Source organism: Peromyscus californicus, unplaced genomic scaffold (genome assembly GCF_007827085.1).
Source record: "Peromyscus californicus insignis strain IS unplaced genomic scaffold, ASM782708v3 Scaffold_11__1_contigs__length_118956290, whole genome shotgun sequence".
In the NCBI taxonomy this organism is placed as follows: Eukaryota; Metazoa; Chordata; class Mammalia; order Rodentia; family Cricetidae; genus Peromyscus; species Peromyscus californicus.
In genome coordinates this window covers 78145430-78166326 of record NW_026294402.1, presented here as the reverse complement: position 1 = coordinate 78166326, position 20897 = coordinate 78145430, and the positions used below count along the sequence as shown (strand labels likewise).

Here is a 20897-nt window from a genome sequence, read left to right as displayed (position 1 = left end):
TCTTTTATCTAGACATTTCTAGAATATTAAAAACACTTAGTATCGTAACTCAAGATTTGCAATTTCTGTGCCGCTGTCACTCAAACACATCTGGCCCTGCAACTTCCCTGGCTGACAGGTGAATTGAGGCTTATTTTCCACATGACCCCATGTTGCCATGACTCTTGGTCTCTTTTTTCCACAGTCGGACTGTTCAGGGGGGAAGGATCATGGCCACTCACTCACTCACTCTGCATCCTAAACATGAGCATTAGAAAGTAAGAGTACTCATAAACACAAAGGAACTCACTAACCCCAATAACTTCCAAAAACATGGATCTCTTAAGGGTCTGATCCTTTATTCACCATGGTTTATGTGAAATGGAAGAAGAAAGGGAAAACTTGGAGCTACAAGAGAGCTTTTCAAAAAGCAGACTAACAAGCAAAGGCACTTCTTAAAAAAAAAAAAATCAACTTTATGGGCCATTAGGAAGATTCACCTCAAAAGTCACATTAGCGCCGCCTCCAGCCCTAACACGGCTAAGATCAGAAAGACAAGGACCAGGTGTGGTGGCGCAGCCTGTGATCTCAGCAACCGGGAGGTGGGACAGGGAGATCAGGAGTTCAAGACCATCTTCAACTGTATGGTCTGTCAGGCATGTTGAGCCTGTGCCTCCTGGGCCACATGTCCCCCCAGCCCGGGACAGTGAGGAATACAAAATTGTAAGTTTACTCAGAACATGCACATTTTTGTGATTTTTTTTTTTTAATTTGATTTTGTGGTTAGTGAGTGTGGACTCTGTAGATGACAACTTCACGTTACTGTATCAAAGGGTAGACATGACTGGCAGTTTAAGGCCAGCTTGGGCTACACCAGACCTTGTCTCGAGAAAAAGGACAGACAGACAACGGAGAAATAGGGTTGGCAAGGATGCAGACATGGGAACTCTGCACACTGCCAATGCAAACGCAAAACGGAGTGATTTTGGAAAACAGTTTGGCAGAGTCTGAAAAAGAGAAACACAGACTCATCTTAGGAACCATACAAATGTTCATAGAGGTATTATTAATAATATCAAAAAGAGAAAACAGTCAAAATATTCATCAGCCAGTGAATGGACAGACACAATGCTGGATATTCAGCAACAGAACGTCAGCTAGAAAAAGAATGCTGGTATAGTCTACAACACGGACGAACCTTGAACACACTGTGCTCAGTGAAACAGCCAGCATAAAGGGCCCATCCTGCATGACTGTACCCACACAAAATGTCAGAGAAGGCAGGCGGGGGGCTAGAAAGCAGGTCAGTGATCGCCAGGAGCCAGAGGAAGGAGGGCAAGGAGAGTGGCTGGTAAAGGACAAGGGTTGTCTTTCTGAGGTGATAAAGCACTCTGGAATGAAACAGTCGCACAACAAATAGTAAACACATTACCAACCACTTAAATGCACACTTTTAAAAGGTGAATTTTGCAGTATGTGTATTACACCTCAGTGAAAACAATAATAATACAACAAGAAATCTAAGCTCAGAGGAGTTAAGTAGCTTGTTCAAAATTCAGCTACGACCCTGTAGCCCACAGCAGCCTCTACACAAGCCAGGACAGTGTTTTGAGCTGGAGAGCAGTAGCCTCAAGCTAGGCACTTCACAGCCACACACACTCCTCAGATTTCTTTCCTTCCCTCTTTTCTTTTTGAGATACAGTCTCCCTATTAATTCTGGTAACTCAGGCTGTCTTCAAACTCAAGATTCTCCTGCCTCTGCCTCTACGGTGCTGGGATAATGATGTTGGGGCGCATCACTGAGCCCAGCCTGCTCACTCTAAGGCAACTGGAGTCCTCTTATGTTGCAATGCAATTGTCCGTCCTATGCTACTATAGGCAGAGCAGTGCTTCTCAACTAAGGCGTGCTTTTACCTCACAGGGCCTTTCAGCATGTCTGGAAACATGTTAGCTGTCAGGAACTCGGGTTAAGGGTGACCCAGCAGGTAGAGTCCATGCACACTGCTCTATGTCTAGAATGCACAGAACAGCTGTCACGCGGGAAAGAACCACCCAGCCCAAAATATCAGTAGCACCACAGTGAGGACCGGGATGAGGGTCTGATCAAAGTGTCTGTCCTTGAGTGTAACAATCTCAGAGCAACAGTTGTGTGGCTGGTGTGACTGCGAGACCAACACCCAACTAGCACCATGCTCTCAACACTCACTTTTGTTCCCATAACGACTCACACAGGTTGTCTGGACAGACTGCTTCTGTTTACATGCCCACAGGTGTCAGGCAGGTAAGAAGAGAGCAATGAAGCCGGGCGGTGGTGGCGCACGCCTTTAATCCCAGCACTCGGGAGGCAGAACCAGGCGGATCTCTGTGAGTTTGAGGCCAGCCTGGGCTACCAAGTGAGTTCCAGGAAAAGGCGCAAAGCTACACAGAGAAACTCTGTCTCGAAAACCAAAAAAAAAAAAAAGAGAGAGAGAGCAATGAAGCCCATCAGCATTTAACAAGCATTCGGGGCTATTATTTCCTCCCTTTACAAAATGACCCTCCTTGGCTGTCATCCTGATAAAACATACATAACTATCAATGGAGTCTTGGGTTTCCCAATTGTGGTAGACATGCATGCTCGCTTCTATTGTAAAACAAACAAAATCAAGCTCACTGGCAAATAGTTCACAGTTGGGAAATCTTGGAAATAACAGGGAGCTGTGATGATCTCAGGGGGATAATCCCTGATGAAGGAACCACTCACACAGCTCTGGGGGAGGACTTATGCCATGCTGCTATGATGAGATGAGGTGCCAGGACCACAGGGCTTTTTCATCCACCTCAGGAAGAGAGGCCATCCTGACTATGTTTTTGTGACACGGATATCTTACGGCACCTAAAGTACACTTGCTCAATATTTTCAAGACTCTGCTAACTCAGCAAGAGGTTTTCAGGCTGCAACCCAATCCACGTTAGTGTTAATAAGCAGTGTTAGCTGTAGGTCTTCCTAGGGCTGGCTGGGTTCAACCTCCTTCAGGACCCGTTATCTGATTATCACAGTAATTCTTTCCTCAGCCAAATCTTAATAGTTCATTTAAAGTTGAAGAATCACAAAGACAAGAGAATGGTTACTGCATGGGACTTAAATGACACTAATACTGATAACAGTGGCTATGACTTCAACAAGCTTCAACAGCTTTATAAATGGAACTGCGAGTTACAGGGAGATAAAGACCCGTTCTGCCTCCTTGCCTGTTGGGGTACCAGAGCCAAAACCCAAACCCAGGTCTTTCCATCCCTAAAGTCCATCTTCTTTCCAGGCACCACCTTACGTGCATTACACAAACTTCTCTCAAGCTGAAGGAGTTCTGAGAGTCAACTACATGGACAGAACCTGACAGAGAGATGGATGACCATAAAAGCACAGCATCCTCAACAGCTGAATGGAGCAGATGAGGCTCACCGTCAGCAGTGCTCACTCCTGCCCTCTTCCTGCCTTCCCCAGGATGCTGACCACATACTGGTCAGCTCTGCCCCTTGACTACTGTTTTGTAGAGCAGTGATCGGGCCACAGGAATTCGTTCTCCCAAGAACAGAAGGTCCAAGGTAGAAACGAGGAGGGCACTGATCTATACTACCACCTGACCCAGCAGGTCTCCTGCTGTCCAAAGGCCCCAGCATATCAAATATCCTCTGCCCTTGACTTCATCTCTGGGTTCCAGACATCCCATCAATCTCTCTTCTCCCTTTTACCCTATTTCCTTCCATCCCATCCCACCCCCTTCAACTGACACACGAAGTCAGCTGACTTTGTCACACACCGCAATACAATCACATTCTAGGCAAATCACACATTTGAGTTTCAGGACACTCAACAAAACATTAAGCAGTCCCTTCAGCTATTCTCCATTCCCTTTAATCTCATTTAATCTTTATCTGGGATAGGGACATCCGTTACTTCAAGGAATACAAGTAATAAACACAAAGTACTCCTGGTATTTCCTACACATGATATAAATGGCATCATTATTACTGTTGTGATATCTTGCCTTTCCATTTCAAACCACATTCCTCTCAGTACTTGCCAGTTTCTGCAGAGGCAGAGCCATTGTTTTCTCCTGCCCGACAGACACTGTGCCTATAATTACCTGCTGAGCAGCCACACCGGGACTCTGGAACTGCTCCTTGAGAACGCTGCCCCATCCCATTGTAAAGCTCAAGCTTGCGCATTCTAGTTATTGTAGTCAGCTCGATGGTTTAGCACAACACATGTTCTCCCAGTCTCCAGTCAGGGGCTTTTCTGGTGGGCAACATGGCACAAGACTCAAAACTAAATAAAGGACAAGGCTTAGAACCTAAGCCCCAGCGATGAGGTGAACGTCTCAGCATATGTGTTCACCCTGTGCTTTGATATTCTTATCTATAAGATGGGCATAACAAATCACAGTCTGGCGGATGCTTGCAAGGATTAAATGGAAAAAACAAAACAAAACCACCTACCACATTGCTGGGTACAGGTAAAAAAATAATTGTTCACCCACCCTTTAAACACTAGGGGCTCAGCACAGTAGGACACCTATTCCAGGCATCTGTTTCTCCTGTTTCCATGGCGTTTTCCATAAAGCCCCCTTCTCTCCACCTCTTTCAGCATCACTGACCTGCCCATCTGATAGGGCTGAAAGCATCCACCCTAAATTACAAAAGGTTTTCAACTTCAGAGTCAGAATTGTGGACAATGCCAACGTGGGAGATGAGTACTGCTGCAACGTATCCATCAGTTCTACCTGGTGCCTCATGTCCCTCTTCCCTGTTACCGCCAGACTTGAAATCCTCTGCATTCGATTACACAATTCTCAAAGACAGTAAAATGCAGTCTAAGACCTGAGAATAAGAACACGGGAACCAGCCTGGATCCTCCCTCCTCTGATGCCTGCGCAGGTCCCACCGGCAACCAGCCATCCTGCTCCTCACAGACAAGACTCCGAACCAGCTCTCCAGGAAGCAACTGGCCCTTAGTCACTGACGTCATTTAGAAAGAAATAGGACAAGTCTCAAAAACTTTAAGTCAAATCAGGACTCTAAAACTAGACACTACGCAGAGCAAAGAAGAGAGACCCACTGGCAGAGCAATCAGCATGCTGAGACAGTGACTAGACATGGCCTAAATGACCATACAACACGTGAATTACCTATCGATGTGAAAAAAAAAAAAAGATCACAGCCAGCACACAGTTATTGGTTTCTGATATGGGACCAACAGCCACAGCGTCCTTTCAGTCTTAGAATGCTGCAGTTTAAAAGCAATAGGTTCACAATAAGACAGATTCAGATGAAATAGTTTACAATGTGTGTAAAATATACATAGGCTTAAAAGAGACAAAAAAGAAATATATACAGTTATATAAAGAAATAGATAGTTTTTTAAAAAATGCAGTCTTAAAGAGACAGTAAAGGTAGTATAAAAAATAAGCCACGTAAAGATGGATATTACACAGAGAATCTGGATTATGTTGTCTTTGGGATTCTTTTTTTTTTTTAAAGATTTATTTATTTATTATATATACAGCATGTATGACTGCAGGCCAGAAGAGGGTACCAGATCTCGTTACAGATGGTTGTGAGCCGCCATGTGGTTGCTGGGAATTGAACTCAGGACCTCTGGAAGAGCAGTCAGTGCTCTTAACCTCTGAGCCATCTCTCCAGCCCCATCTTTGGGATTCTTAACTGCAGAAAGGCATTTGATTGTGAAAGCTGTTGAGTTAAGTCAATATGTACATTTTAAAGGTACCTTGACTTCAAAATTTGGATGTAAGGATATATTGCTTTGGAAAGGAGGCTCTGCTTTTGTTTCCACAGAAAGCCAGAGGCTATGGATTTGTTCCAGATTAAGATACATCAGGTTTGACCAGTCAAGACCCCTTGAAATGTCTCGGATGACACCATGGCCCAGATGATCCAACATCCAGAATGATTTCAAGACAACTAGCTCAGACAATACACTCTCACAGACTACTCCATAATCCTAAAATTTTCTTTGTGTCCTCCTAAGATACAGCACCCCATCTAGCAGGAAGTAGGTATGAGAAACTATGCCCAAATTTCCAAATATACCAAGCTGGCTTTGAAGATGGAATTGGCTCACTCCTTCTCTAAACCCAAGTATATTGCAAAAAAAAAAAAAAAGGTTGAAAGATTCTTATGTCCCGTATCAGAAGAGCCCTCTGGTGTGGGACAGAGCAAAACCAGTATTTTTATTTAAAGTAGGTTGATTATAAATGCAATCTCTTTCTAAAGAAGAAGGGGGGATGGTTTAGATGTGGTGGAATGAAAGCATAGATTAATGATGCTGCTTTTGAAGAGTAACAACTTGTTTAAAGACGTTTTACACTGCTATGGATTTTAGTTTATTGATACAAATTTAAAGTTAATTTTGTTATACTGTATGTGTATTTTTAATCTTGTTTAAGGTATTATGTATATACAACTCATTTAAATTGTAATGGAACAAGTAGTCTTCTATGATAGTCAAACTTATAGTCATGTTAAATTTTCTAGGTATACATAGATATATTTCAGATAGATAGGTAATCTTCAAACACTTCAAAGACCTACAGAATATGGCATTTAAAATGTTTTAAAAAAATTTAGACTTTCTGGACAATGAGACATGTCTGGACAATGAGACATGTCTGCTCCTGGCAGCACCGATTTACTTCAGAGAGGAAGATGGGCATCGAAGACACTCTATATGGAGTTTATCTTCGTCTTGGCAAAAATAGCCATTTGGGCAAGAAACTGTTCTTGCCTGGACTGCTTGATCAACTGGACATGCAGGACCCATAGGAAGGCGACCATTGAACTTTGCTTGGTGAAATGGTCCTTCAGGTTCCTGCTTCGCAGAAGAAACTGCCAGACATTCTACAGGACACAGAGAAAAATGACTGGGAGACTCTAGGCCTGTGGGCTGAAGACAGATGCCCCAACTTTACAGAGGAACTTTGGATGACTTTCCAGGCTTCCAGCTATCTCTGTCTATTCTCGCAAGACTCCCGAAAGTTGCTTACATCCTTCTCCCATTTCTCAGGTAATATTATATCCTTCTGAGGTCTTTGATGTAGCTGAAGACTAGATAGTTATAATTTCCTTAGTTATGATAAAAGATAACTTAGATATGAAACCTTAGACTCACAAATATAGGATAGATAGGATATCTTCTTTAAATCTGCCAAATACAAATAGACAAGATATTATAAATAAGACTAGATATTATAACTGTAATTCTTGCTTGATAATTGTTTTTGTCATATGCAATTTTACTATGTGAAAGTTAAAACAGTTTAAATAATGTAAGTGTCTGTGTGTTTATTTTAGAAGTGGGCTGCAGGACTGCCGGGGCTTGGTGGGAGATGGAGAGAAACTCTCCAGCTACATTGGTCTGTAGGGAACATGTTCAAATCGTATGCTCTTATTAATTCAAGTTCAAACAGAAAACTCTTTACACCTAAATTACTGGGAAACTCCTAAAATTATCTCAAAATGAACCGTAGCTGAGCATTACTATGCACTGTACACCATTTGGGGATGGTTAAGGATCTCATAAGGTTCAAGGTCACGTTTTTTTATTGCACCTATGACACTACTCCATTGCTTTTCATGGCAACCCAACGGGAACAACATGACCACTGCGCATCACCCTGGCACTGTGTGGGATAACTCTCAAAGCAGCAGTTTGATCTATCACAAACCCTTCTCAACCCACATTTACAAATGAATGGTTGAGGTTACTCAGCTACAGGAATTTGCTTTCTATTGCTGTGATAAAACTCCAACCCAAAGCAACTTGGGAAGAGAGAGGTTAGGTCTCATCTCTTAGCTTACAACTTCCGGGTCACAATTTTTCACTGAGGGAAGCCAGGGCAGGAACTCAAGACAGGAACTGAAGCAGAAACTCTGAGGAGTGCTGCTTACTAGCTTGTTTCCTTGGGCTTGCTCAACTTTTACACAGTTCAGGACCATGTGCCTGAGTGGGCTGGCCCCTCCTACTTCAATTAGCTATTTAGAAAATGTTCCACAGGCCAATCCATTCAAAACGGAGGTTCCCTCTTCCCAGGTGACTCTAATTTGTGTCGAGTTGACAAAAACTAACCAGCATACTTGTCCTTCATGAGTGGCACCTAAGATTCTGATAGCAAATGCTTTAACCATGTTGTGTACAGCCTGCCAATGACAGATTTCCCATGGATAAATACAAGTACATGAGTGTAGGGATTGAACATAAACCCAATCTAATATTAAGTAAGTTGACATATACTCAACACAAATGCTTATTCTTTTTTTATACATTAAGTATTAGGAAAGTGTAGAGCTGGGAAGTTAGCTCAGTTGGCCAAGTGCAAACCTGAGAGTTGGGATTCTGTCCCCAAGACCCATCTGAAAAGTCTGAGCAGCAGTGCATACTTGGCCCTAGTATGGCAGAGAAAGGTGGCTTCCTGGGACTGGCCAATCTGCCTACCCTGCTCAGGGAGATCCAGACAGTGAGAGACCCTGGCACAGAAAACAAAAAATAAAATGAAGATTGATGGCTCTGGGTGTGGGGGGGCCCAGAGCAGCTTGACCACACAGCTGCCATGACAGGCTTGCTGGCACCCAACACCCCATCCAGAAAAAGCCATAAGCTGACACCACCCAGGGATCCACCCAGAGATGGACCAGCATCTAAGGGGAAGAACCTGACATCTCAAACATTCCAACCATCAGGTAAGATTAGATAAGATTGCCACATGTCCTGGAACTTAGCAAACACCTATTTCCCTTTCACAGATACCCCTAGAGAAATATCAGCCAATCAGGGTCCTGAACCCTGGAAATCCCCTCACCCCAACCTCTGCTATGATAAAAACCCCACCCCGCCTGGGCGCGGGGCTCTCTGCTCTCACCGTTCTGTCAGATAGACAGAGACCAAGCTTGTGCTTGAATACAGGCTCTTTGCTTTTACATATGGGATTCAGTCTCCGTGGTGGTCTTTTGGGGGTCTCCACGATCTGGGCATAACACTGGGGAATGACCTAAGGTTGATTTCCAGCCTCCATATGCACAGGCATACACATGTGCACCCCCATGATCACACACATATTCATATTCTCTCTCTGTCTGTCTCTCTCTGTGTCTGTCTCTCTCTCTCTCTGTCTCTCTCTGTCTCTCTCTCTCTCAGTATAACTCAAACTCCTATCAGTCAGGGTTCCAGGCTTATGGAGGAGCCAATTCTCACCCAAAGGAACACAACCATTCAAGCTAAGCAGCAGTGAGCGGGCTGCTGAGCTGCAGGCCACAGGGAAATGCCATGAATTAAGCAGCCAGCATCCCACCCCTGTGTTGGGCTCTGTCAGCTATGCTGACTGCTGCTGTTTGCTTTGCTTTGTTTTCAATTTCAGATTGGAATGCAGCAACAGCTGCTGCCTTACCTATGACATTTACCAAACACCACACTGATCTGACCTGCCAAGCAGGTTAACTTAACTGGGTCTTTTCTTTCATTCCTCAACCTTCCACTCCCAGCTGACCAGATCCAAGAGGGTAGAAAGCCTCTTCCAAGCCTTCGGCCACCACTCAGCGGGAAGAAGAAAACACAGGCTTGCGTAGTCAGGACTGGCTGCTTCAGTCACAGCCAACACTGTGCTGCTGTTCTGGGAGCTCCAAAGAGGTGCTGGCCAGGGGCCACCAAGGTCCACAACAATGTGGACACACCCTGATGCACACCTCGGTCAGTTCCAGGAAACCCCTCCTTAAATTCTGTCAGGCACTGACTGAGCCAGTCCTGAAAAGTCAGATTCCCTCAGGAATAAGCTGTCAGTGGTGACAGAGGGACCAAAGAAACCGTCGGGTGGGGTGGGAGTGGCACACCACCCCGAAGTGCCTCTGTAGGTAGATGGGCCTGTAATTCAGCTTTCCATTGCACTGTGAAGTTGTCATGAGTCCAGAGAGGAAACACTCAAGTAAGTGCTTTTCTGAGTCTGATTTCTTTTTTAGAGTTTAGGGGGAGAAAAGCAACCTAATACACAAGAGATAACACTTCTAGCCCTTCCGAGTATGACAGCCAGCTCCTAAGGCAGCAGCAGATGCCAGAGGAAGAGCGCAGATAAGCCTATTAAGGGAGGAGACAGAAGGAAGCTGCGGGGACGGGGACGCAGATTACTCAGCAGCTTGCTAGCTTAGGCTGCTGGTCTCTCCTCCCTTCCCATCCCACCTCTCCAAACACCGGTCATCCCTGAAACTTAGGCCATGGCGCATGTGGATCACTGTCCAAAACCCACTGGCCATAAAACTCAATGGCAGGTTTCTTTTTCTTTTGGGTTTTGTTTTTTGAGACACAGTTTCTCTGTTTAATAGCCCTGGCTGTCCTAGAACTCTCTTTGCAGACCAGGCTGACCTGGAACTCACAGAGACAGGCCTTCCTTTGCCACCCGAGTACAAAAAAAAATACATTTTTTGCTTAGAGGTTTGGAGGCTTAAAGTTCAACTTCAGGCTGTTCCAACTACAGTTCAGTGTCCTGTAATGAGGTCCACTTTACTTTGACACATGGCAGAAGAGAGTATTCACATGGCAAAGATAGGAAGCTACAGTTCATGAACAGAGGTCCCACGACAACTGCCCCCATCCCTTCCTAGGGCAGTCCCCCAAAATGACCATTTAAGTCCTCCCCCACTAAGCCCCATCGCCTCTGGCAGCCTTTGGGAGACCAATCTCCTCCCAAACCATAGCCATTCACAGAAAGCAGATTTTCACTAAATTTCTAATTTGGGAAGTTAAAGTCCTCTTCAGCGTTAACAGATAAGCAATATAAGATTAATCCAAGAAAAGTACTGAATACAGAACGTGATTTAAATCAGAATGTTAAGTGTTCTCTGCAGCTACAGCAACCCTAATCCCAGGAAATCAGTTCTCACCAAAGGACTGCCAAGACCCAGGAGGGTCCCCTTCCGGCTTGGAGCCACAAACTGGACATTTGGTTGTTGCTCTTTCCAAAGATCATTTTAAAACTGGAAAGAATAGTTAGACAAGTAAGTGGACTTTTTATCACGTCTATTAGAAAGGAGGGGAAAGGAGGGTTTGGGGGTAGAAAAGCTGCTACAGAATTTGATAAATTAAAACAAAGGCCAAACACATAAATGGGACAGGTTACACTGAAGAGTGAGTGCAAGCTGGGGCATAGTTCTTGTTCCCAAACCTACAATGTTTGTGTGTGTGTGTGGTCAGGTAGTCTTTTGTTTTCTATTTTTAAATACTTTATTATTTGCCAATTTTATCATGTATATAACACATCTGATCATAGGCACCCTCCATGACCTCACTTATCCCCCCTCACTCTTGCTGAACCCCTTCTTCCCAATGAGTTCTCTTCCTGCTTTTGTGTTTATGTGTGTGAGTGTGTGATGTGTGTGTATGTGAGAGTGTATGGTATGTGTGTGTATGTGTGTATGAGTATGAGTCTGTGTGTGGTGTGTGTGATGTGTATGTGAAGTATGTGTGTGGTGTGGTTGTGTGTGTGTGTATATGAGTGTGTATGTGGTGTGTGTGGTGCATGTGTGAGTATGTGTGTGGTGTGTGTGTGTATGAGTGTGTGTAGTGTGTGTGTGAGTATGTGTGGTGTGTGTATGTGTGTATGAGTCTGTGTGGTGTATGTGTGAGTATGTGTGTGGTGTGTATGAGTGTGTGTAGTGTGTGAATATGTGTGGTATGTGTGTGTATGTGTGTTGTATGTGTGTGTGTGTGTGTGTGTGTGTGTGTTCTACTGGGTTTAATAAGGGTTTCTTGAATGAGCAGGTGGGAGATTATTTCTCAAAGCATGAGCCTCTAAGCTGCAGCTATACCACTGAGGAAAACGACTCCCTCTCCTCTAATAGTAGGCTGAGTTTTTAGAAACTGACTTGGCAGGTGGATAATTTCTTGATCTCATTTTTAAAACCTACATTTCAAAATATAATACTTAACATTTCTGTATATGTAATTATCAGAAAATCAGGCCAATTTTTAATTTTAAGCAGAAAAACCTCTTGATAAATATAGACTTTCTATTCTGTTATGTTGTTCTAATCCAAGAAAAGTATAATTCGTTTCAAAACTTTTTATAAACTAAACATTAAAAAACCTAAATAGGAGAGCACTGTGCTGGAGAAATTACTCAGTGGGCAAAATGCTTCTTGTGCATATATGTATCTCCAGTTTAAACAAAACCCAAAAGGCCAGGCATGTTTGTAGCTAGAGTTTTCCTGCCTGGCCCACAGTCAGGATAAATCTCTGCCACCCGCCAGTCCCACAACCGCTCAGACCCGACCAAGTAAACACAGAGACTTATATTGGTTTCAAACTGTATGGCCGTGGCAGGCTTCTTGCTAACTGTTCTTACAACTTAAATTAATCCATTTCTATTAATCTATACCTTGCCACGTGGCTTGTGGCTTACGGGTACTTTACATCTTCCTTGTCCTGATGGCGGCTGGCAGTGTCTCTCCCACTCAGTCTTAAGGAAAGCCTTAATAGAAATGGATTAATTTAAGCTGTAAGAACAGTTAGCAAGAAGCCTGCCACGGCCATACAGTTTGAAACCAATATAAGTCTCTGTGTTTACTTGGTCGGGTCTGAGCGGTTGTGGGACTGGTGGGTGGCAGAGATTTATCCTGACTGTGGGCCAGGCAGGAAAACTCTAGCTACAAATGGCGTCCAACGTGGTGGCAAGAGTTTCCACCTAAAAACTGAGAAAAAGGATTCTAAAATGGAGCTAAAAACAGTTCCTAATTGTCTCTCTCAAATGAGCGGCAGCTGCTGGTTTGAGCTACTGGCGGGTTCCTAGCGTGCGCACTCGACCTGCGGTATGGCGGGAATGAGGCCTCTGCAAGTGGCACATTAAGCTGCTTGATGGATTTAGCCTTTGCTAGTACAAAACAAAAAAAAAAAAAAGAGGTTTCTGGGCTACATGCTGCTTGGATAAAAGCATAGACCCACAATGGCTCCCAGAGCTGGCGGTAAGCATACCGCTGCCATGTTGGGAAGCTGGAGTGGGCGGAGCCAGCAGCCACAGCACCAGCCGTTTCAGGCTTAGAAGGCTGCAGTTCAAAGCAATAGGCTCAAGCTAATATAAAAAAATAAGCCACGTAAAGATGGCTACCACACAAAGAATCTGGATTATGTTCTCTTTGATATTCGTAACTAAAGAAAAACATTTGATTACAAAAGCTGTTGAGTTATGCCAAAATGTATATTTTAAAGGTACCTTGACTTCAAAATTTGGATATAAGGATATGTTGCTTTGGAAAGGAGATTCTGCTTTTGTTTCCACAGAAAGCCAGAGGCTATGGATTTGTTCCAGATTAAGACACATCAGGTTTGACCAGCCAAGACCACCTGAAAGGTCTCCGATGACACCATGGCCCAGATGATCCAACATCCAGAACCGTTTCAAGGCAACTGGCTCAGATGATACAGCCTCACAGACTACTCCATGATCCTAAAATTTTCTTTGTTTCCCCAGAAGATACAGCGTCCCCCTCCAGCAGGAAGTAGTAAGAGAAGCTACGCCCAAATTCCCAAATATACCAAGCTGACTTTGGAGATGCGTAAAGGTTAAAACCTTCCTTTTTAAGAAAAGAAAAGGGGAAGTGCTGTGGGATGGTCTGTATGTCAAGTGTGTTGCTGATTGGTCAATAAATAAATCACTGATTGGCCCGTGGCCAGGCAGGAAGTATAGGCGGGACAAGGAGGAGAATAGAGCTGGGAAGTGGAAGGCTGAGAGGAGAGACACTGCCAGCCGCCATGATGAGAAACAGCATGTAAAGATGCCGGTAAGCCACGAGCCATGTGGCAAGGTATAGATTAATAGAAATGGATTAATTTAAGCTGTAAGAACAGTTAGCAAGAAGCCTGCCACGGCCATACAGTTTGTAACCAATATAAGTCTCTGTGTTTACTTGATCGGGTTTGAGCGGCTTGGGACTGGCGGGTGAGAGAGATTTGTCCTGACTGTGGGCCAGGCAGGAAAACTCTAGCAACACATGTTGACCTCTACCTGTAATCCTAGTGCAGGGAGAGACGAGAGGAGACAGGAGGATCTTTGGCCCTTCCTGGTCAGGCTAGCCAATCAGTGAGCTCCAAGTTCAGGAAGAGATCCTCTCCCAAAAAGTAAGGTGGAGAGTGATAAAGATTGACACTCAATCAACCTGAGGCCTCCACAAGCAAACACACACACACACACACACACACACACACACACACACACACACACACACACCACATACACATAAAGAAATCCCATTTACTTAGGAGCTCACATCACTTCCCAGTGGACTTTGGAGTCTTTTTCACAATAGTGGCTCTCTTTTTCTGTGTTTTATTTTTAAAAATTGAAAAACACAACAAAAGATTCATGCAGTCTTACACTCTGCCTGGGGTGTGGAGACCCTGAACTTCATATCACAAATACTTGTCAAGATGTAGCTTGGTTTCAAAGATGGTTTGAAATGCTGACTCAAAGTATCTAAACACAAATGGATTTTTTTTAAAAAGTCCCTAAATTCACAAAGGAAAATTCCATGCTGGTGATTATATTCATATTGACAAATTTAAATGTTTTTTTTTTTTTGTAGAAAGGAATGTCAAAATTGGGAAATACTAAAATGTACTAGAAAAACTGAGGCCAGAAACTCCCCTTCCATGGTAATAAAGAAAATAAATAAAAATTTTTTAAAAGTTTTGCCCTTCCTAGCAGCAAACCTCACACACAGACTATATGCCCATACAATTTGCTATCGAGCTGGTAACTTCAAAGTGAAAGAAACCTGCCCAGAATCTTTCCAGCTAAAGAGAAAATTCTATCAGTCTGCATAGTTCACCCCTCAGACTGGACACGGCTCTATATTGTATTACATGCATCTCAAAGACAGCGAAGTACCAACTCTCAGTACCTGTGAATATGACCTCATTTGGAAGCAGGATCTTTGCAGATGCTCCTTAGGATGAGGTCATTAGAGTAAGCCCTACTACAACATACCTAATTAAAACACACACACACACACACACACACACACACACACACACACACACACACACCACACACAATGGGGCGGGGGGGGGGGGGCGAGAAGGGGGCGGGTTGTGGCATTTTGAACACCAAAGACAGACACAGACACGCACATAGGGAGAATGCCACATAAACACAAAGGATATCAGGGCAATGTATCTACAAGCCAAATCTGCCTACGGTTGCCAGCAGATCCCAGAGCAGATTCTCCCTCACAGTCCTCAGAAGGCTAACACTTGGCTCTCCAACCTCCAGCAGCAAGAAGAGTAAGACCCATTTCTGATATTTAAGCCCCATGGCCCTAGGAAACGAACGAACAGTCTCTACTTACTCCATTCCTTGGGTCCTCGAGTTATTCCTGCCTCTGTTCATCACTCCTTGCACAACCCCATCCTGAAGCCTGCTTCCCGATCCTCCTCCAGTGCCCTCCAGCACCGTCTCTGGCCCGGGAACCACTGACCCGAAGGGCAGCTCTTTGTGCAGACAAACCGACAAACTGCAGGATGTCAGCATCTCCGACACACACACACACTCACCCTCGGGGTACAATGTACCTGAGGACAGAGACCACAGGGAGGATTTCCACTCTGGAAGCTTAGGAACCAGCTGTCAACCAGAGCTTGACTCCAGGTCAGGGCACCAACTAAACATGATCTGGTTTGAGTCAGTTCTCTTCAGCCCTCTTCCTCTGTGACGCGGCAATAACTACCCCACCAGAGGACAGTGAAGATTAAGTAAAGGTCTGCTCACTCCTGTCAGAGTCGAGCGACTTAGCAGAGAATCCTGGTCCCGCCCATGATCACCTCCTGACTTGGCTGCTTTTGACCTCTTTTCTAAGGCTTGCTTACAGAAGAGCTTCACTGAATATACTCCACAGGGGAAACAACAGCTTGAACTGGTAATTGCATGCTTCAAATAATAACCGGTCGTGCACAGCAGCAAGGACACACTGCACAGCTGCGACTCTGAGCGGTGTCTGTCTGTCCTCCCCCTTCACACCCACCCTCACGTTAATACGGTGCGCAGGCCACATCGAGCTTTCCAACATTCAGAGATGTGTAACATACTGACATCTAGCCCATTCCCCTCTGAGTCATGAAAGCAGTCCTCAAGCCACTGTGACGAGTTTTTCTCTGTCCCGCCGGCCAGATCCCAAATAACCACATGGAGGCTTCTTATTAATTATGAAAGCTCGGCCTTAGCTTAGGCTTGTTTCTAACTAGCTCTTATAACTTAAATGAACCCATTTCAATTAATCTACATGCTGCCGCATGGCTCATGGCTTCTACCTCTCCTCCCGCATGTCCTGCTTGCTCTGTATCCGGCTAGTGACTCCCCCTTTCTTCTTCTCAGAGGTCTCTCTGTCTGGAGTCCTGCCTGTATCTCCTGCCAGCTAGCTACTGGCCGTTTAGTTTTTTTATTAAACCAATCACAGTAACGTATTTTTCCACAATGTAATCAAATATCAGTCCTTGACTACAAAGTTTGCACGCTAAGTCTCCAAGCTTGATGAAGACAGCAGTGATTCGGGCCACATCTGTTTTCCTGACCACCCTAGTACGCAGCACCTAACACCAACTAACTTGGTACTAGGGTAAGAGTGTTTGCTGCACAAGCATGTGGACCAAGGTTTGAATTTCAATACCTACCTAAAGAGCCAGGGGAAGCCTCGCACACACCTGTCATCCCAATGCTATGAGCAGCAGAGACAGGAGGGATGCTGGTCAGCAGCCTAACTCCAAGGTCAATGAAAGACCTCGTCCCGAAGAAATAGGTGGAGAATGACAGAGCAGGACATCTGATGTCCTCCTCTGGCCTCTGCAGGCCACCACACACACACACACACACACACACACACACACACACACAGAGAGAGAGAGAGAGAGAGAGAGAGAGAGAGAGAGAGAGAGAGAGAGAGAGAGAGAGAGAGAGAGAGAGAGAGGGAGAGAGCCTGATACTTAGTTTTCAACGTTTAAAATAAGCACATGCATCAATCAATCAGTGCAGGAATCTGGCTTCCAATTACATCTCACTGTGCCCTGACTACATAAATGACGTTAGGTCGAATCACTTCACCTCTACGCCCAAGTTTCCTTCTGTGTGAAACTGTGTGGTTGGATTTCACTTATATACATTTAGGTTCCCCTCCGACTCTCAACTGAGCCACAGAGCTTTACTGAATGGTAAAAGATACCCATGCCAAAGCACAGCTCTCGCCTCAATGAAAACTTTATTTGACTTTTGATACATTTCAGTCCAAGGCAAGCAGGAAGGGATTCTTCGAAAATCTCAGACCTGAAGTCCACCCTTGAAGGATGGTACCCTGCCACCTGAAGGACAAAAGGCTCCGAGCAGCAGACAAGCTGTAGATACTGAAAACATTTCCAAGACCGCAGAGCTCTGTGGAGTCTGAATTCACAGGGCTCCCTTGGGGACTTGAAGAGTCCACCTTGTCATCCAAAGAGGTCCACAGGGGCATCTGCTGCTCACTCCTCCTCCCCAAGCAGCTCCACATCCAGCCTAAAAAAATGGGCTCAGGAACACTCTCCCTGCTGGCTGCCTCCACATGCATATTTTATGATTCTAGCATATCCCCTCCGTATCTTACATCCGGCAAGGCGTCCCTCTGCAGACTGTAGTATTTCTGCCTGGTAAGTGTTCCCACAGGAGGCATGTCCTTGAGCTGCAGGCTATTACCAAAGGTTTTACCTTTCCTAGCAGACGTCCTCACATGGTCTGTGCACTCCTCAAGAACAGAGACCACACCCTCTATTCTCCTAGGCTTCTCTGCAAGACCAAGGACAGAGTTGGGCAGGGTACAGGCAGACCAAAGCAAATTCTGTTAAATACATCCATGAAAAATTAAAGTCACATTAACATATTTCCTGGACAAAGGTTACCAAGGCCTCCGCTTGTCAGGTACACATGCATAATAAATTAAAATTTAAAATGACCTTTTGATGGTTCCATTTTCTTCAAGCTGAAAGAATGTCCTCACTATAACAGTAACATGGATGGTATAATGCGGTGTAATTTTTATTTCCTAGTAACAGCAGGCTTCACCTGGAGCTGGGGAAGACGAACAGGGACTCACACCTTCATGTTAGTCATCCTCACTGCTGAAGCTCCCAATGCTCAAGGGAACCAGGAGATAGGAGGATTTTTTTTCTAAACAGTATGCTTAAATGTCCTGCCAACTGACTTACTTAGCTAGGTCTAATTCTAGTCACATTCCTTCCTTGTGGTTTAAGACACTTTGGCTAAAACCAAACTGACTTGGGAATAACACTGTTTGTTCGTCCATATACTTGCTGGTCACAGATGGGCACAAAATAAAACAGTGGCAACAGTCAACCCAACCCTGCTATAAGGAAAACACAGCATTCCCACAAAACCTTAATTCAGCTTAATGGTGTAAGTACCACTAGCCTCCCCAACCAAGAATTCACCTACACACCTTCATTATGGCTAAGAAATCAATCTTCTTGCAGATAAGCATAAACTTTCTATAACCTAAAATACCAATATTAAAGAAAAACTGTATATGAAGTAGGAGATAATATGACAAAATGAGGAGACTCGCGATGAGTGTTTCTAAGACCTGAAAAGAGTAAACAGCAGACTGAAATGCATAATTAGTGTTTACAGGCTGTGTCTATGTGGTGACTGAATGTAACCTCCCAGTCCAATGAAACCACATCAGACCAGGGCGATCTGAGACGCAGTGAAAAACCAAAATGGAAAAATTCCACTTTGAAGTTAACCAGTATACTGTTCAAATGAAATAAGCTGTTATGAGCATTTACTCAATGGACAGAATCAAAGCATTTTTAAAGTGCAGCACAATTGTGAGCCTCAGCATCCTTCATGGTACAGAAGAGGAACTCGGACAGAGCTGGGGCACTGCTGGCCCTCACTACACCAGTCAGGGCACTAAAACCCCTTTCCTCAATCTAGTTCCATATACAAAACATTACATCTAAAACGTGGGTCACATAATAGGATATATATATATCTATATCTATATAGGTATAGATATATACATATGTTAATGGAATTGATGAAACCAGGATACAGGAATCAGAGCCGGTCTGGATACAGGATGGCTAAGGCAGGTGACTTTCACAACACAACCACAGATCAACACTATAGCACATCCCTTCCACAATCAATAAAGTGCTTTTGAAATAATTACTGAAGCAGGTAGGTTCATGGTAAGGCCAGAAGCTCCACAGTAAGGAATACACTTAAATAAATCTATCTGGAAAATAGTACAGGTTTCATGAGGCTCAGCTTTAACCGGGGAAAAAAGTCTGTAAAAGTCACCCATGACTAAGCAATGGCAAAAAAAAAAAAAAAAAAAAAAGGAAACGGGGGAGTTTGAGAACCACAACATGCCTACACAGGTTAGCTAGCATTTTCCCATCTATTGTGTCTAGAGAAAATGGGGGTCTTCGCAGCTTAAAAAAAGGTGGGGTGTTTTAAATTAAAAGTTTCAGTGGTTTACAAGCATTTTTCAAGCACCCCACCCATGTATATTCTAGGACAATCAATCTGTCTACTGGGCAGGCAACCAGCCAGACTAAACTTTAAACAATCATGCTCGCACTCTCTTCTCTATCTGATTAAGTACCCCACACAGCAAGCATTTAGAGCTGTAGTCTAACTCTTAACTAAAGAAATCAAGTCTCAATAATCACACAGAACATGGACACTGCGTGCATCTCAGTCAGTGGACTGTCCAGCATACATGTGCGTTTTTCCTTAACGTATGACATCTCTAGCTATTTAATTTCCTAAAGAAAAATAAATAACTTCCTAAAAGAACTCAACACTCTACAAACAGAATAGCTAAAAACATGTATAGATTCCTAAAATGAAATTTACCACAGCACCGAGGAGGCAGGGAAAGGTCACATGCACACAGGTTTACTTAAAAATGTAAAAGTGTTTGTAGCTCCTTAGGCTAAAACGCGACAATGAAAACAAATAACACCGAACTAACAGGGCAGGCGTGGTTTACTGTTCCCTTTGCTCAGGTGTAAAACTAAAGAAACGGACTTGCTGGGGACGAGAGAGGGTGGAGAGCAATTCCTTTAAACGTGTTTTCCTTCAGACGCCGGGTCAGCAAATCAAAGTAGTCTAAACTCCCATAAAAACCATAAGCCGACAGTGTCCCAAGTTGGGAACCTATAAACTCGGGAAAGGAGCCCCTGGAGCCGACAGCTGCGGCAGGGGACTGACTCCCCTGGCTAACCGCCAGCGCTGGGAGTGCGACCCCTGCGCGCCCACCCGGTCCGCGCCTGGCGGTCACCTGCCCGCGCGTCTCCCACGGACGCACGCGCCGCGCGTCTGCCGCGATCCCGCCCCGCTCACCGCCACGAAGCCCGAGGACGAGGCGACGAACACGCGGACCACCATCCTCCCGCGGACGCGGACGCGGACGCGGAAGCTGAGCGCGGCTGAGGATGCTGCCGACCCCGCGACCGTCGGAGAGGTCCGCGCCGACGCTCCCGCCGCTCCGCGGATGAAAGCCCAGCGCCTCCGCCGCGGGCTGAGCCGGTGGTGGCGGGGTGGGGCCCGGCGGCCGCGGGGCCTGATGGGAGTTGTAGTTTCCGTGGCGCCCAGCGTGACCAGGCACTGTGCTCCCGCCAGCCCGCACCTGCTTGTTGTGAATTAATCGTGCACGCAGGTGGCTTAGGAGGGACCCAGAGGCCCGAGAAACTATATGGTGGGAAGTCAGGGTACAAGAGAAAAAGCAAACTAGACAAAGGGCTGGGTTCAGAGTCCACGCTTGGGCTTTGCATGCGGCAGAGACGGGTGGAGCATCTTCAGCCAGAAACGACCTCAGAGTTGCTGAGACCCAAG

The 20897-nt window shown here is 44.9% G+C and overlaps 1 protein-coding gene across 2 annotated transcripts in view; it reads right to left on the bottom strand.

Moving 5' to 3' along the window:
• The window catches only part of Sh3bgrl2 (SH3 domain binding glutamate rich protein like 2), a 64490-nt gene extending 43918 nt beyond the window's left edge, over positions 1–20572 (bottom strand). Inside the window, exon 1 of one of the 2 annotated variants that reach the window (XM_052715465.1) lies at positions 20406–20572. In XM_052715465.1, coding sequence (XP_052571425.1) covers positions 20406–20450 — 45 coding nt within the window. In that variant the 5' untranslated portion in view covers positions 20451–20572. Of the gene's footprint in view, positions 1–17637; positions 17825–20405 lie in introns of those variants that run through there. The other variant, XM_052715459.1, reaches the window with a different exon arrangement.
• Positions 20573–20897: the final 325 nt, after the last annotated feature.